This window comes from Pangasianodon hypophthalmus, chromosome 10 (genome assembly GCF_027358585.1).
Source record: "Pangasianodon hypophthalmus isolate fPanHyp1 chromosome 10, fPanHyp1.pri, whole genome shotgun sequence".
Lineage (NCBI taxonomy): Eukaryota > Metazoa > Chordata > Actinopteri > Siluriformes > Pangasiidae > Pangasianodon > Pangasianodon hypophthalmus.
The window spans coordinates 328,678-347,123 of NC_069719.1; the positions used below are offsets into that span (position 1 = coordinate 328,678).

At 45.0% G+C, this 18,446-nt stretch overlaps 1 protein-coding gene across 2 annotated transcripts in view; it reads right to left on the reverse strand.

The window, feature by feature from the left end:
- ttbk1b (tau tubulin kinase 1b) overlaps positions 1 to 18,446 on the reverse strand; it is a 62,450-nt gene that overhangs the window by 7,247 nt on the left and 36,757 nt on the right. For both annotated transcript variants that reach the window (XM_053237418.1, XM_034308079.2), the window contains 4 exons: positions 18,322 to 18,446; positions 18,050 to 18,228; positions 17,500 to 17,908; positions 313 to 1,676 (listed from right to left, as the gene is read on the reverse strand). The exon at positions 18,322 to 18,446 is cut by the window's right edge and continues 83 nt beyond it. In XM_053237418.1, the coding sequence (XP_053093393.1) occupies positions 313 to 1,676; positions 17,500 to 17,908; positions 18,050 to 18,228; positions 18,322 to 18,446 (2,077 nt within the window). The remainder of the gene's footprint in view (positions 1 to 312; positions 1,677 to 17,499; positions 17,909 to 18,049; positions 18,229 to 18,321) is intronic.

The window sequence follows — 18,446 nt, forward strand, 5'->3', positions numbered from 1 at the left end:
AAACTGAAATAGATTAAAATTATTTTATAAACTGAAATAATCTTACGAAAATATTCAAAAATATTTAAAAAGATATTAAAAATATAATTATAAACATAAATACAGTAACTGCGATAAATAAAGAAAAAAAATCCATAAGAAGAAGAAATAAGAAGAAAAATGTTTATTCCGCTACACTGAGATGTGTGTCGATCAAATATATTTTGTAAATGTAGTAAATAATCAGTTCTTATTTAATCCTCTGAAGTCATTAATTAATAAACAGCTGTTAATAATAATAATAATAATAATAATAATAATCGGCTGTCTCACCTGGCCTGAATGAAGGAGACGGATCTCTGAGTCTGAGGCACCGCCCCGCTCCCTGATTGGACAGAAGGCTTCTTAATGGGCGTGACCGGCCGTGGGATCCGGCTCCTCATTGGTCCTTCTACTCCCCTTGCCCTGGCCGAGTCGTCTGATTGGTGGGTGTCGTCCTCGGAGGCGGTTGTTGATTGGTTGGATCGTTTTCGCTCCAGGACGAGTCGGGCCAGTTGTGGGCGTCGGCTTTTACGCACCAGCTGGTTCGGACTGGTTTGCGATGACCGGTCCGAACCGGTTTCCTCTTCTGAAATGAGCACCGGGATTCGACTGTGCCTCCGTGGCCGAGGCTGTGGTGATGTAACTTCCTGGTCTGGCTCCGCCTCCTTCCCTATGCCGGCGACTAGAACAGGACGTGCTTCTTCACGGGTCTGTTCCTGTTCCACTGGAACCTCTTCAGGTTTATCTCGCACCTCCATCTCTATGGTTTCTTCACGTCCAATGAAGGAAGGTCCTTGCTGGTCACCTGACTCAGCTGATGGCTCTGGCTCCGCCTCCTCTGTAGGACAGATTTTTTCTTTTTCTATCTCTTCATCTTTCTCTCTCTCCTCGCCTTCACTCTCTCGTTCCTTCTCCTTGAGATCAATCATCTTCTTCCTCAGAGGCCAAGTCTCTTTTTCCATCTCTTCCACTTTTTCTCTCTCTTCCACTTCCTCTTCTACTTCCTCTTCCACTTCCTCTTCCACTTCCTCCTCCACTTCCTCCTCCACTTCCTGCTCTTCCTTTCGCTCTTCACCGTATTCTACCTGTCTCTCAGCTCTTTCCCAGATGATCTCCTCCTTGCTGCTTCCTTTTTCTTCACCCATGCTTCCATCCTTCTTCTCCTCCATCACTTCCTCCTCTTCCTCATCCCGTACATAGGGTTTCTCGGACTCAGGCAGCTGTTTCCCTGTTGTCATGACGATGCGGTGTGTTGTCTCGGCGATGTGCACGAATGTTCGCTCCACCTTTGCCAGTGGAGGAGATGAGGAGCGTCCAGCTGCCGCCACGGCGCCTGTCACCATAGCAGCAGGTCTGAACATGAATGCAAGAGTCCCGCGCTCTGATTCGTCGGGAGCCTGTGGTGTCACCGCCCCCAACGTGCCCTGACCGTCGCCGGGGGAAACGGCCCCGTTACCAGCGGACACGAGCACCAACGTACGGGACGCTTCTTCCTGGTCTTGGTCACGAGGAGGCGGAGCCAGCAGCGTGGAGGCGGCACCTTCTGGGCTTCCATCACTTCCTGAACGTCGTGAGGTTTCTCTCTGAGCGTCAAACATCAGCACCGTGGACAAGAAGTCGACGCGCTTCACCTTTGACTCCGCCTCCAGAGGCTCCTATACGGCAGAGAGCAGGAATCAGGAGTTACATGAGTTACTGCTCGAGTTCAAATACACTCCAAAATAACACAAAGACGACAGTCACAGTGATGTCACTTCCACAGGAGGATTTCTCAAAGCGTTAAAAATAGAATTGTCTGATTTTAAACAATAAAAATTAGAGTTAATTAACAGTGTAAAGTGCACTAACATCTCTCTGATTCATAAACACAGAGATTCACTTTCAGTCGCTAAATAAAAGAACATTTCAAAGTCAACTGTGTAAACACGGAACTGTGTAAACACGGAGCAGTGTAAAATCGGAGCTGTGTAAAAACGGAGCTGTGTAAACAAGGAGCTGTGTAAACACGGAGCTGTGTAAAAACGGAGCTGTGTAAACACGGAGCTGTGTAAACACGGAGCTGTGTAAACACGGAGCTGTGTAAAAACGGAGCTGTGTAAACACGGAGCTGTGTAAACACGGAGCTGTGTAAAAACGGAGCTGTGTAAACACGGAGCTGTGTAAACACGGAGCTGTGTAAAAACGGAGCTGTGTAAACACGGAGCTGTGTAAACAAGGAGCTGTGTAAACACGGAGCTGTGTAAACACGGAGCTGTGTAAAAACGGAGCTGTGTAAACACGGAGCTGTGTAAAAACGGAGCTGTGTAAAAACGGAGCTGTGTAAACACGGAGCAGTGTAAAATCGGAGCTGTGTAAAAACGGAGCTGTGTAAACAAGGAGCTGTGTAAACACGGAGCTGTGTAAACACGGAGCTGTGTAAAAACGGAGCTGTGTAAAAACGGAGCTGTGTAAACAAGGAGCTGTGTAAACACGGAGCTGTGTAAACAAGGAGCTGTGTAAACACGGAGCTGTGTAAAAACGGAGCTGTGTAAAAACGGAGCTGTGTAAACACGGAGCTGTGTAAAAACGGAGCTGTGTAAACAAGGAGCTGTGTAAACAAGGAGCTGTGTAAAAACGGAGCTGTGTAAAAACGGAGCTGTGTAAACACGGAGCTGTGTAAACACGGAGCTGTGTAAACACGGAGCTGTGTAAAAACGGAGCTGTGTAAACAAGGAGCTGTGTAAAAACGGAGCTGTGTAAAAACGGAGCTGTGTAAACAAGGAGCTGTGTAAAAACGGAGCTGTGTAAACACGGAGCTGTGTAAAAACGGAGCTGTGTAAAAACGGAGCTGTGTAAAATCGGAGCTGTGTAAACACGGAGCTGTGTAAAAACGGAGCTGTGTAAACACGGAGCTGTGTAAAAACGGAGCTGTGTAAAAACGGAGCTGTGTAAACACGGAGCTGTGTAAAATCGGAGCTGTGTAAACACGGAGCTGTGTAAAAACGGAGCTGTGTAAACAAGGAGCTGTGTAAAAACGGAGCTGTGTAAAAACGGAGCTGTGTAAACAAGGAGCTGTGTAAAAACGGAGCTGTGTAAACACGGAGCTGTGTAAAAACGGAGCTGTGTAAAATCGGAGCTGTGTAAAAACGGAGCTGTGTAAAATCGGAGCTGTGTAAAATCGGAGCTGTGTAAAAACGGAGCTGTGTAAAAACGGAGCTGTGTAAACACGGAGCTGTGTAAACAAGGAGCTGTGTAAACAAGGAGCTGTGTAAAAACGGAGCTGTGTAAACACGGAGCTGTGTAAAAACGGAGCTGTGTAAAAACGGAGCTGTGTAAACACGGAGCTGTGTAAAAACGGAGCTGTGTAAAAACGGAGCTGTGTAAACAAGGAGCTGTGTAAAAACGGAGCTGTGTAAAAACGGAGCTGTGTAAACACGGAGCTGTGTAAAAACGGAGCTGTGTAAACACGGAGCTGTGTAAACACGGAGCTGTGTAAACACGGAGCTGTGTAAAAACGGAGCTGTGTAAACACGGAGCTGTGTAAACACGGAGCTGTGTAAAAACGGAGCTGTGTAAACACGGAGCTGTGTAAACACGGAGCTGTGTAAAAACGAAGCTGTGTAAAAACGAAGCTGTGTAAAAATGGAGCTGTGTAAACACGGAGCTGTGTAAAATCGGAGCTGCGTAAACACGGAGCTGCGTAAACACGGAGCTGCGTAAAAACGGAGCTGCGTAAACACGGAGCTGCGTAAACAAGGAGCTGTGTAAAAACGGAGCTGTGTAAACATGGAGCTGTGTAAAAACGGAGCTGTGTAAACAAGGAGCTGTGTAAACATGGAGCTGTGTAAACATGGAGCTGTGTAAAAACGGAGCTGTGTAAACAAGGAGCTGTGTAAACATGGAGCTGTGTAAAAACGGAGCTGTGTAAACAAGGAGCTGTGTAAACATGGAGTAAAGTCTCGACTGGTTCCAGCTGGTTAATGCAGAAACTTTACAGCAGCTCATAGAGAATCTTAACTCCATGAACCATTACAGCTTTTATTTAAGCGCTAGCAAACTCAGCTCTGTTTTACTACATCAGGCTGCCAAGGGTAATATCTAAGTAATAAACACTGTGTGTGTGTGTGTGTGTGTGTGTGTGTGTGTGTGTGTGTGTGGTGTGATGAAGTGGAGTTACTGTTTCCACCCAGAAGTTGATTATTTTCCTCTAACAGCACGTCCCCTAGTGTTTTATTCCTTTTACACCTCAGCAACTTACCAACAATTACAATTTTGTATTCATTAAAGAACCACACATTATACTTTTATCCATTTATAGTTACATTTAATGTTGTGGAACATCAGTAAAACGAGTTAGTTCCTGTTGTCACTTACGTTATAGCAGCTATAAACACTTGTTCCCTCACCAGCCTCTTTATTCTCTCTCTTCAAATTAATAAGACAAAAATAAACGCAGCTTGTTCCGCATGTTAGTGAGAAACCGCAAAGAAGCGTAAACTCCTCTGTCCTGAAGACGTCGGAAAACTTACAGTTACAGCTTTACCTCTGACTGTTACAAAGCGCTGACACTGGAGACTCCTTCCATACATGTTACATAAACTTTTAGCAACTTTTTTTTTTTATTATTTGCTGTACGAGTCCCTGTGAATGAGCTGTTACTATGGAAACGATAACGTATTAGAACGAGCGCATTAATATAAACCTGCGCTACTGTCAGAGCTGCTGTTCTAGAAAACTAATCAACACCTTCTGACCAATCAGAGAGCAGGATTCAGCAGAAGTGTGGTGTAAATATTAAGGAATAAAAGTAATAAACAGAACAGACTGAGGTTCAGTGATTCTCCAGATGATTTAATCGTGTTTTAGGACACAAGTTCTGTTGGATTTTCATAAAATAAAAACGTACACGTGTAAAAGGCACAGTTTGTTTTACAAGCTCTTTTTATTTATTTCTTTTTTACGCTCTAAAAAAAAGGTTTTAGCCCATTAGTGATGTGCAGTGGAACAGCGTGTGTTTATACAGCCAGTTACTGTGATGTTCTTCTAGCAGCATGAAGATTATTTTATTATAAAATCTTTAAATACATGCTGTATTTTAATCCTATATACTGTATATATATTACAGGTGTATTCTACAGAGAACAGTGAATTATAAAAACACACACAGATGGGAGGAGAGGTGTGGAGTCACAGCCAGTGTGACAACATCCTTTAATTTAAACATTTCAGTCCTGATGATAATTTCATACAGAAATCAGGTCAGAAAGTCAGTGACTCATCAGAAGTGCACAGATTTAACGATAGCTGGGGTTCAGAGAGAAATCTTTTACTTTCAGAACAACAACGTGATGATTTTTAGTTAAAAATAAAAAGCAGACCTGTGGAGCTTTTCATTCCTCAGCAGTGACACGTAAAGAGCTCAGGCTTCGTTCTCTAGTGAGTTTCTCAGGTTTTGTTTTTATTTCTCATGATTTAAATGAAATATTATTTTAATTAAGCGTTTATCTGAGAGCTCGTCATGGAACAGTGTGATGAACTCATTTAGTAAACAGGTTTCAGGACATTATCTTTAGGTTTAATTTCACAGATTTTGAACACATACAGCACTGTGCAAACCTCTCACACACTCGGTTTTTACTGTAGACTGTATGATTGTTTTGTATGATTTCTACATTACTGATTCAGTACAAAAACATTTTCAAACATTACTTTTTCAACAAAAATATAAACGTTGTTTATTGAAAAAGAATGTTCGTATGTCAGTAAAGAAAGCAGCATTATTACGTAACTGAACACTTTTCAGACAAAAACATAATAAAAAACTGTAAAACTTACTGATAGTTTCCTTATAAAACTGCTGAAAGTAGCAGAGTCACACCCAATACTGACTGCGTTTAGTTTATTACTGTTTATTAAAGTTTACTGTAAATTGTTATGTTTAAAAAGTCTTTACTTTACAGCGTTTTGTGCCTAAGATCTTTACACAATGCTGTATATTTAAACCTCTTTAACAAATAAATGACGACGTTTTAAAATCCTGTAGGACGTTTTTTTTAAGTTGCACGCCATTTTTGTTTTGTTTTTTAATGTGATGTCATGATACTGAGTGTAATGTCGTGATCTTAACACAACGTTAAAGGAGTTTAAAACCCCTTCTCTGTGTAATCTGTTAATATTAATGTTAATTATGCTAATTAAAGAACAAACTGGAGGAACATCACTGAGTCCATTTAACTTCCTGTTATTTATGAATAATAAAATACAATCATCACATTCTTGTCATGTTACAAGCTTTTCAGTTTAATTACATTAACGCTGCTCTCTAACAGACGAGCTCAGGGACGGTTCTGCCTGAGATCAGACTCAGATCAGACTCAGATCAGACTCAGATCAGACTCAGATCAGACTCATCGTGTGTGACGTCGTATTTAGCATCCAATAAGGAAATAGTTACAGTACATTCACTTTATAAACTACAGACACTGAAAGTGCACGTGTGTGTGTGTGTGTGTGTGTGTGTGTGCGTGTGTGTGTGTGTGCACGTGTGTGTGTGTAAATAAAACTCTGCTGAACGCTGAGTTGAGGAAGACGTTGTTGTTGTTGTGAACGTGAGAGTTTTATGAATCTGCAGTGACGGAGTTTCAGCCTCAACGTGCAAAATAATGAGAGGAGATTACTGTCCCGAACGAAATCTCTCAGCGACCGATCGAGACGCTGCACAAACAAACAAACAAACTAACAAACAAACAAATTTTCTTATGTAGAGACAGCAGTTATTGCTCGGAGACAGTAACAGCGTTAAAAGACTCTCTGTGATTATAGAAACAAACTGAAACCTACTTCACATTAAACACCCGCTTGCTTTAGATTAAAAAAGAACAGGAATTTACACGAGCAGTGTGTGTGTGTGTGTGTGTGTGTGTGTGTGCGTGTTTTGTCATGTTTAAGTCTTTTATTTACCCATTAATGTCCTGATGATGTCCCACAATGCACTGCGTTAGCCACGCGTGCACATTTATAACAGGCCACGCCCCCCGTCTCCGAGCAACCCTGCGGTCTGGAGGCGAAACTCCGTCACGCGTGTGATTCTGATGTAAACGTGTGATTGTGTGTAAAACACCAGAAGCAGCAGTCCTGTAAAATCACGTCTCCAGCACTCACACACATCGCACGTGACTTCACGTGTGTTTACACGCTGAAACGAATCAACATGCAGAAAGAAAATACAATCATTTGTTCAATGGAAGATGTTCAAGTAGAAGCGTGTGCATATTATTATCACATTACACGTGAAAGAAACGTGACACGAGAAACGTTTCCTCCCAGAAACACAGATATTGCCTTCACGTCTATTGCCCTTTATACATCTCACATTATATACATTCTATACGTTCATATACACTATATATAAATATATCATATATAACACACACGGAGAGAATGCAGCAGCGCTTTAATGTAAATAAACGTCCGAGTCCACGACAAAAACTCCTTTAATTATTATTATTATTATTATTATTATTTTTATTATTATTATTATTCATCATTTGATTATTATAAACAAATCCACAGCTCATTATCAGCTTTGTGTAATTTATAAAGAGTTAGCGTTAGCCTTTATAAAGTATATAATATATAATATATATGATAAATGTGATAAATATTTAACTCGTAACTCAGTGTTCTAAAGATTTCTATCGATAATTGAGTCATAAACTAAAATGAACAATTTAGAGATGTTATTATTTAAAATAATCATAATTGAGTCACATTTATACGAATTCATTTATCATAATTTATTCACAAATTTTCAATATTGTCATAATGTATAAAAAATTTTAAATATTGCATCATCACCGAATTAGAACTATTTATTTAGAGTTTCGTGTCATAACCGAGACAGAAAATTGCAATTTTGCTTTAATAAAAATGTAATTTTAGTTTAATTTTATATAAAATTAACATTTTTCATCCTCGATGAGTCAAAAAGTTCATTTGATTTCATCATTTAGTGTTAAACAGATTTTAGTGTCATATTTGTGTAAAAAACACATTTTTGAATAATAGTTGAGTAAATATTAGTGACTGTGCGTTATAAATCGTCTCATTTTCAATTATAACGGAATCAAAAACTGCGTCAGAAACGACAGTAAACAATATAAAGTACATAAACTTCGAGTCATGATTTAGTCACAAAGTTAATTTAATTTCAGGTTTTCATTACACCCTGATTGAGACACGATTATTTTATTATTGTTATTTTCTGATCATTAAATAAATAAAATCAGTTCTTGTTCGTGAACTCAGACTGCAGCTGTACGTGTTAGCTACGATGGTAACTTTTCTGTTTTACGATGCTATCATTTCCTGCGCAGTCAAAATCAAACACACTTCCTCGTGGAAATGTTCAGCAGGAGTCTGTTTGTGGGCGGGGCTTCGCCATGAACAATACGTAATCCAATTTAAACTGTAAGTGTTGTTAGCCAGCTAGCTAGCTAGCGTTAAAGATTACAAACGTAACTTAAACGTGATCAGGTTAACGAGAGTTATACAGACGTTGGCAAAATCGTGTAAATAAATGTTCACATTTATAAGACTTCCATATATGGAATTAATGTCCTGCACACATTCCTGCCTAGCATCTTAAAGCCACGCCCACTCAGACCTGCTCAGATTTCCATATATGGACTCAAAGCCACACCCACAGACAGACGCTGTAAACATCCTCTGTGTTTAAACGTCATTTTTTAAACTTTAGTGACTAGTATTATCGAACTCTCACCTGATTGGCCGACATTACACAACGTTACAGATGAACTCATTTGCATAAAGTCGAGCTTTGCTGAACTTTCACCGAGCGCGATTTCACCACGAACACGCACGTGAACCGTAACACGCGTCACGCACGGGAAAACGCACACGAGTGAATTCACGCTTCTGTTTAAATTAAACGTCGCTTCTGCAGCAAAACATCGTAGCGTAAAATCTCGTTTTTATCATGGAAGACGAGTGTGTGATGACGCTATTGCAGCACTGTGACACACACACACACACACACACACACACACACTTTCCTCAGCGTTCATATGGAGTATCACTACAGGAGGTTGAGGTAGTGATGATGTTATAAACTCACACCGGTCTGTGACGAGCTGCAGGTTATAACAGGTTTATAAGCTCAGGAGTTTATAAAGTCCCACCACGGTAACGTGGAGTAAATGCTGAAGGAGATATTCTAACGCCGTGTAACGCTGCAGTAACGGTGCAAGGGTTCGGTTAGCGGTTTATAACGTGTTTAAAAACATTCCGATGAGCGCCTCTAGATTTCACTCACATGTTTAAAATCATCTGAGCTGCACGTAGACATCATTTCTGTGATGCTGATGCTTGATATACTGTTGGAGATGGAGATGTTCTCCTCTGAGTCACTTCCTCATATTATCTTTGAAGAACGCCGCTACAGCCTCGGTTCTCCATGTGGGTTCTCCAACGCAGAGACAGAGGATCTGTGATTTTCTAATTTCATTACAAAATCTCCATCAATCCTCATCAGCTCTGTTCCACCTGTAAACAAGTCAACTGGACCCTATTGCTACCGTTCACCAAAACGGGTGAGAAGTTCAGAATGTAATAAACGTGTGCTAATGTTCTGTAATTATTTTTAGAAAGATAAAAGCGTCTCTGTCTGTAAATACTCTGAGAGCTGCTGCTCTGCAGGATTTTTCCGCTTGTCACGTAAAAGAAAGAAATCTTGAAATGTCTACAACCGTCCTGACCGGGTTTCCTGTTCCGAGAAGGTTCCATGTAGAACCTCTTGAAGAAGCTAAGAAGTGTAAATTATCCAGAGAACTCGTGTTTGTAAGAGCGTAAGAACACGGAGGTCCAAATTGTTTTATTTCATCAGTTATCCTTCAGCCTGTAACTTCCCCCGGATTCACACTCCACCAGTTTCAGCTCGGTTTTGTCGTACATCATAAACGAATTCTCTGGTCATGAGTTAAGCTCCTTGGTGTTAGCGCTGCTATGATGATCGTCTAAAATCCACCAATAGGAGGACAGTAAACTCAGGGGAATACGGTAGCGGCGCTGGAGAAACGTAAATGTTAATTACTTCCAGCTCACTGTGAAGAGTGTGTGTGTTTATACGCGTTTTCTACTCAAGCTGATGTCACTACGTTCCTTCCGTTTGGGCGTGTCACTACGCTCTTTAGGCGTGGGCGTGTCACTACATTCTGGAGGTGTGGGCGTGTCACTACGTTTTTTTGGCATAGACGTGTCACTACTTTTTTTGGTGTGGGCGTGTCACTACATTCTTTCGGCATGGGGGTGTCACTACGTTCTTTAGGCGTGGGCGTGTCACTGCGCTCTGGAGGTGTGGGCGTGTCACTGCGCTCTGGAGGTGTGGGCGTGTCACTACGTTCTTTTGGTGTGGGCGTGTCACTACATTCTTTAGGCGTGGGCGTGTCACTACGCTCTGGAGGCGTGGGCGTGTCACTGCGCTCTGGAGGTGTGGGCGTGTCACTGCGCTCTGGAGGTGTGGGCGTGTCACTACATTCTTTTGGCGTGGGCGTGTCACTACGCTCTGGAGGTGTGGGCGTGTCACTACATTCTTTTGGCGTGGGCGTGTCACTACGCTCTGGAGGTGTGGGCGTGTCACTACGTTCTTTTGGTGTGGGCGTGACACTACATTCTTTTGGCGTGGGCGTGTCACTACGCTCTGGAGGTGTGGGCGTGTCACTACATTCTTTTGGCGTGGGCGTGTCACTACGCTCTGGAGGTGTGGGCGTGTCACTACGTTCTTTTGGCATGGGGGGTGTCACTACATTCTTTAGGCGTGGGCGTGTCACTACGCTCTGGAGGTGTGGGCGTGTCACTACATTCTTTAGGCGTGGGCGTGTCACTGCGCTCTGGAGGTGTGGGCGTGTCACTGCGCTCTGGAGGTGTGGGCGTGTCACTACGTTCTTTTGGCGTGGGGGTGTCACTACATTCTTTAGGCGTGGGCGTGTCACTGCGCTCTGGAGGTGTGGGCGTGTCACTGCGCTCTGGAGGTGTGGGCGTGTCACTACGTTCTTTAGGCGTGGGCGTGTCACTACGTTCTTTTGGCGTGGGCGTGTCACTACGTTCTTTTGGCATGGGCGTGTCACTACGCTCTGGAGGTGTGGGCGTGTCACTACGTTCTTTCGGCGTGGGCGTGTCACTGCGCTCTGGAGGTGTGGGCGTGTCACTGCGCTCTGGAGGTGTGGGCGTGTCACTACGTTCTTTTGGTGTGGGTGTGTCAATACATTCTTTTGGCGTGGGCGTGTCACTACGCTCTTTTGGCGTGGGCATGTCACTACGCTCTGGAGGTGTGGGCGTGTCACTACATTCTTTAGGCGTGGGCGTGTCACTACGTTCTTTTGGCGTGGGCGTGTCACTACGTTCTTTTGGGGTGGGCGTGTCACTACGTTCTTTTGGCATGGGCGTGTCACTACATTCTTTAGGCGTGGGCATGTCACTACGCTCTGGAGGCGTGGGCGTGTCACTGCGCTCTGGAGGTGTGGGCGTGTCACTACGTTCTTTTGGCGTGGGCGTGTCACTACGTTCTTTTGGCATGGGCGTGTCACTACGTTCTTTCGGTGTGGGCGTGTCACTACGTTCTTTCGGTGTGGGCGTGTCACTACGCTCTTTTGGCGTGGGCGTCACTGCATTCAAGTAAGTTAACTGAGAAGAAGGCGGAGCTTCAGGTGAATCCAGTTAGTTTTTGATAACTGATGAAGTGAAAACAGACTCGGAGGTGTGAACGACAACCTAACCCCAACCCCAGGTGATTTAATGATCTGAATGTGGAGCTCAGCTGCGTAACCCGACTCTGAATACCAGCAACTTTCCTCACGTGAATACTCACGTAACATTTACATACGACCTCAGGACCATAAACTCATCATAATTACACAGAATATTTCAGCAACACACGCAGACGCACACACACACACGCACGCACACACACACGCAGACACACACACGCACGCACACACGCAGACGCACGCACACACGCAGACACACACACACACGCAGATGCACACACACACACGCACGCACACACGCAGACACACACACACGCACGCACACACGCAGACGCACACACACACGCAGACACAGTGATGTGATATATTGCGATGCTGTAATCGTAAACACTATAAAACACATGATTGCTTTCAGGACGCGCCGATAATCAGAGTCACACCACGATAGCTAGTTAGCATCAGTTCGTGTTAGTTAGCGTTAACTAGTCACGCTATTCAGCACACTCTTTAGTACACTAGCATCAGAACTCAGTGACTGTGTGTTTGCGTCGTTACGGTAGCAGAAGAAGAAATTTCATATATTGCACGTATTTAATGAACGATCTCTGCACCTGTCTTTGACTCCGCCCACATTTTGTAACACTTCTAACGGGAACTGGTCTAATGGTGTCCATTACGCTGTGTTTAGTCCACTGTTCTGTTTAACAATAAACTAAAGCTGATGATCTTTCCATCAGTGCAGTATGAAGATGATGAAGATGATGAAGAAGATTACAGAGTGTAAATGGTCAAATATTATCACGATATTAAACACTGACACATGCCTGACGACGAAGCTGCTGAAGATGATGAAGGCAAAGACAAACACAGAACAGTTTTATAAACGCTAGAAGTCTCACTCACACACACGCTCACTCACACACTCACTCACTCACACACACACACACTCACACCCTCACTCACACACTCACACACACACTCACTCACACACACACTCAGTATGTGTTTTGTTTAAAATCATTAAAAACTTTCTCTTTTCATCTATAAAGGATGTGAAATAAACTGTACAGTGTCTCTTTATACATATTTCTCTTTTCTTAGCCAATCAGGAGGCTGCGTTTCTGCTGGAGCTACACACGCGCACACACACACAAGCAAATACACACACACACACATACACGCGCACACACACACGCAAATACACACAAACACGCGCGCGCACACACACACACACAAGCAAATACACACACACAAATACACACGCGCACATACATACATACACACACACACACACACACGCAAATACACACACACAAATACACACGCGCACATACATACATACACACACACACACACACGCAAATACACACACACACACACATACACGCGCGCACACACACGCAAATACACACAAACACGCGTGCGCACACACACACACACAAGCAAATACACACACACAAATACACACGCGCACATACATACATACACACACACACACACACACACACATACACACGCACATACATACATACATACACACACACACACACACACGCAAATACACACACACACGCAAATACACACACACACACACACACATACACGCGCACGTACATACATACATACACACACACACACACACGTAGCTCAGAGGCTGAGTTTATTGCACGCGCCGTAATAATCTGTGTGTCTGCATGTTTTTTTTTTTTTAAAGCTGTGTGTGTTCTTGTGTGTGTTCTTGTGTGTGTGTGTGTGTGAGTGTGTGTGTTAAGTCTCATCATGTCTTGTTCATGAGTTTAGCGAGCATCTGCTGGATGTGCAGCCGCGGGATGTTGAGGACAGAGTGCCGCGCCCTCGGGCTGCCTGGCAACGCCGGGGCGTGTCTGTTGCCACGGTGATGCTGATGGCCTCGGCAGCGGGCGTGGCAGTGGGCGGGGCTGCTCTCGGCCGAGCGGCTGCGCTGAATGGCCGCCGCCCCGGGAGTGGGGTCTTGGGGGAAGGTTTCCATCTCCATGCTGGAGGAGGAGGGGAACACGTACGACGCCAGTCTCCTCAAATGGGCGGGCCTCGCGAAAGAGTGTGGTGGGTGTGGCCTGTCCTCCTCCAACTGAAACAGACCAATAAGAGCGGAGGGATCAGGCTCGGGGAAAAAAATGCGCGAAAAACTAATCTAAGTGTGTGTGTGTGTGTGTGTGTGTGTGTGTGCTTCAACAAAAAGATTTGTTAAATTATTTTTCTCAAAATCATTGTCACTATCCAGCAGGGACGACAAGGAGCGTACGCGTGTGTGTGAGTGTGTGTGTGTGTGTGTGTGTGAGTGTGCGCGTGTGTGTGTGTGTGTGTGTGTGTGTGTGTGTGTGTGTGTGTGTATGATGGTTCAGAGCAGTGTGTATTTCAGACACACATTTGCGTGCACATAAACTTTCCCTGTGAGCTGTGAACACACACACACACACACACACAGTTACACCTCCTCTGAACGCAGCACTGTACTACAGAACACTGTGACGTGAAGTCGGTTATTTTCTGATGTCGGAGTGGGCGTGTCTCAATTAAACTCCGCCCACTGAACAACAGTATAAACAGAATACGTGTACTCGCTGAGCTTCATCATAACTCATCACTGCATTGTAATAAATCTCAGACTTCTTATAAACACTAATAAACCCCACTACTACTATATAATACTGTTGCTATGGTTACGACCCGATGGTTGTAGTCCTGCCCTGTTCTTGTCGTGTTTGAGTAAAATATTTCTCTTGAAACGCAGCTTGTTCCGCATGTTACTGAGAAACCGCAAAGAAGCGTAAACTCCTCTGTCCTGAAGACGTCGGAAAACTTAAAGTTCCAGCTTTACCTCTGACTGTTACAAAGCGCTGACACTGGAGACTCCTTCCATAAATGTTACATAAACATCTCCTTACTTATCAACAATTACACACGTTTGTTAATCCGTGTATGTGGAGCGTTCGCTGTACACGTCCCTGTGAATGAGCTGTTACTATGGAAACGATAACGTATTAGAACGAGAGCATTAATATAAACCTGCGCTACTGTCAGAGCTGCTGTTACAGAAAACTAATCAACACCTTCTGACCAATCAGAGTGCAGGATTCAGCAGCAGTGTGTCAGAGTGAGAACACTGCAGCTTACTCAACAAATCACACAAACACACAAGCACCTGAACGCACAGTGAACACGGAATGAATTATTACAATCAATCAATCAATCAATCAATCAATCAATAAATAACTTTATTTCTGTTTTAATAATTTAGTTATTGTTACGACTTTAAACAGATTTAACACACAGTAATAATAATCCAGCAGCACGAATTAAACATCAGGTGTGTGTTGGAGAAACTGATGGTTCAGAGCACACACACATACACACACACACACACACACTCACACACATACACATAAACACACACACACACACTCTCTCTCACACACACACATACTCTCACACTCTCACACACCCACACACTCTCTCTCACACATACACAAACACACACACATACACACCTCTTAAAAGCTTTTTCCTGCACTGAGCTTTTAAGGAAACACTAAATCACACGAATAAAAAACCAACACAAGTATAAAATGGCAGAAAATCTCACCGTGAGAGTAAACACTCGCAGTGAGAGTAAACACTCACAGTGAGAGTAAACACTCGCCGGGAGAGTAAACACTCACAGTGAGAGTAAACACTCGCCGGGAGAGTAAACACTCGCAGTGAGAGTAAACACTCGCCGGCAGAGTAAACACTCGCGGTGAGAGTAAACACTCGCGGTGAGAGTAAACACTCGCCGTGAGAGTAAACACTCGCCGGGAGAGTAAACACTCGCAGTGAGAGTAAACACTCGCCGGGAGAGTAAACACTCGCAGTGAGAGTAAACACTCGCCGGGAGAGTAAACACTCGCAGTGAGAGTAAACACTCGCAGTGAGAGTAAACACTCGCAGTGAGAATAAACACTCGCCGTGAGAGTAAACACTCGCAGTGAGGGTAAACACTCGGCGGGAGAGTAAACACTCGCGGTGAGAGTAAACACTCGCCGGGAGAGTAAACACTCGCAGTGAGAGTAAACGCTCGCAGTGAGAGTAAACACTCGCAGTGAGAGTAAACACTCGCCGTGAGAGTAAACACTCGCAGTGAGGGTAAACACTCGGCGGGAGAGTAAACACTCGCAGTGAGAGTAAACACTCGCCGTGAGAGTAAACACTCGCCGGGAGAGTAAACACTCGGCGGGAGAGTAAACACTCGCAGTGAGAGTAAACACTCGCAGTGAGAGTAAACACTCGCCGTGAGAGTAAACACTCGCAGTGAGGGTAAACACTCGGCGGGAGAGTAAACACTCGCAGTGAGAGTAAACACTCGCCGTGAGAGTAAACACTCGCAGTGAGAGTAAACACTCGCCGGGAGAGTAAACACTCGCAGTGAGAGTAAACACTCGCCGGGAGAGTAAACACTCGCAGTGAGAGTAAACACTCGCCGTGAGAGTAAACACTCGCCGGGAGAGTAAACACTCGCCGGGAGAGTAAACACTCGCAGTGAGAGTAAACACTCGCAGTGAGAGTAAACACTCGCCGGGAGAGTAAACACTCGCCGTGAGAGTAAACACTCGCCGGGAGAGTAAACACTCGCCGGGAGAGTAAACACTCGCCGTGAGAGTAAACACTCGGCGGGAGAGTAAACACTCGCAGTGAGAGTAAACACTCGCCGGGAGAGTAAACACTCGCCGTGAGAGTAAACACTCGCCGGGAGAGTAAACACTCGGCGGGAGAGTAAACACTCGCAGTGAGAGTAAACACTCGCAGTGAGAGTAAACACTCGCCGGGAGAGTAAACACTCGCAGTGAGAGTAAACACTCGCCGGGAGAGTAAACACTCGCAGTGAGAGTAAACACTCGCAGTGAGAGTAAACACTCGCCGGGAGAGTAAACACTCGCCGGGAGAGTAAACACTCGCCGGGAGAGTAAACACTCGCAGTGAGAGTAAACACTCGCCGGGAGAGTAAACACTCGCAGTGAGAGTAAACACTCGCCGGGAGAGTAAACACTTGCCTGAGAGTAAACACTCGCAGTGAGAGTAAACACTCGCCGGGAGAGTAAACACTCGCCGTGAGAGTAAACACTCGCAGTGAGAGTAAACACTCGCCGGGAGAGTAAACACTCGCAGTGAGAGTAAACACTCGCCGGGAGAGTAAACACTCGCCGTGAGAGTAAACACTCGCAGTGAGAGTAAACACTCGCCGGGAGAGTAAACACTCGCAGTGAGAGTAAACACTCGCCGGGAGAGTAAACACTCGCAGTGAGAGTAAACACTCGCCGTGAGAGTAAACACTCGCCGTGAGAGTAAACACTCGCAGTGAGAGTAAACACTCGCAGTGAGAGTAAACAGTCTCGTCGCTGGCGCTGCAGAAGCTCCACTCAGGCATGTGCTGATTATCACTTCATCAATAAACCCTCACGTTAAACACAGGTGATATTAATAACCAGCAAAGTTTATAAGTAATTTATAAAATAAATCATTGTGTTTTTTAGTGTAAAATATCAGAATAATGTAGGAGATAAACAGTTACATCAGCACATGCCTGACATTCACTCACACAAACATCACATGAGTGACATCACACGTGAATGAACCAATCAGAATGAACCATTTCTCCTTCTCACACACACACACACACACACACACACAGCTTTGATCTTACCTGTCTGTGTGGCCCAAACGGCTCTGACTCCCTCCTGCGGTGACTCGGCCCCGCCTCCTCCTCCACTCCAGCCAATCCCGTTGCTCCGCGCTGCGTTTTGGGCCGAACCACGACCTCGTTCCCTCGTTCCCCCCTCCTCCTCCTCATTTCCTCGTGCTCTTCCAGGGGGCGGAGCTCCTCCGGCTCTTCGTCCGTGGTTCCTGATGTGGTCGGCTGGAAGTCACGAAGCTCCGCCTCCTTGTCGATCATCACCCACTCGCGGCTATCGAAGTCCTCCTCCTCAGCCAATGGCACGGAGCGGATGAAGGCGTTACTGTGAGCCTCGTGACCGCCTTCCACCGAGAACATCTGAGCCGGCTGAGACGACAGGACGAGGCGAGACGGAGAGCCGAGCATGTCCATCCGGGAGCTGACACCACGGGAAACAACAATCAATCAACTCACCTCCGAAAACATTCGTAACAAACCCTCAGTGTGTATTTGTAAGTTTCATGAACACACGCACACACATGCACACACACGCACACACACGCACACACACACTCCTCACCGTCTGTCACAGCCGTCTGCCCTCCCGTCTGCTCCGGTCAGGTGATCAGATTCAGGGCTGTTGATTCGTCGGTACCTGAGGGGTCGTACTTGAGACCCGGGGGGTTCTGTGTCGGCAGGTCTCGGGGAAACAGGCTCCGCCCCTTCCGCTTGCTCCTCCTCTTCTGCAGTTACCTGCGTCTGATACAGAACGTTACGGCCATGTTTACCAGATAAACACTGAGTAAAAATGATTTTATTAAGTGAACCGTTTCTCCGAGCGTGAACTCGTACCTTGCTGATGCTGATCCTGAGTTTGTTGCGATTGAAGTCAGTGTCGTCCCACGCCTCGCCACCAGGGGGCACCAGAGCCACCTCGCCGGGCCTTATGGGTAACGGCACGGGCGGGGCGTTCTCCT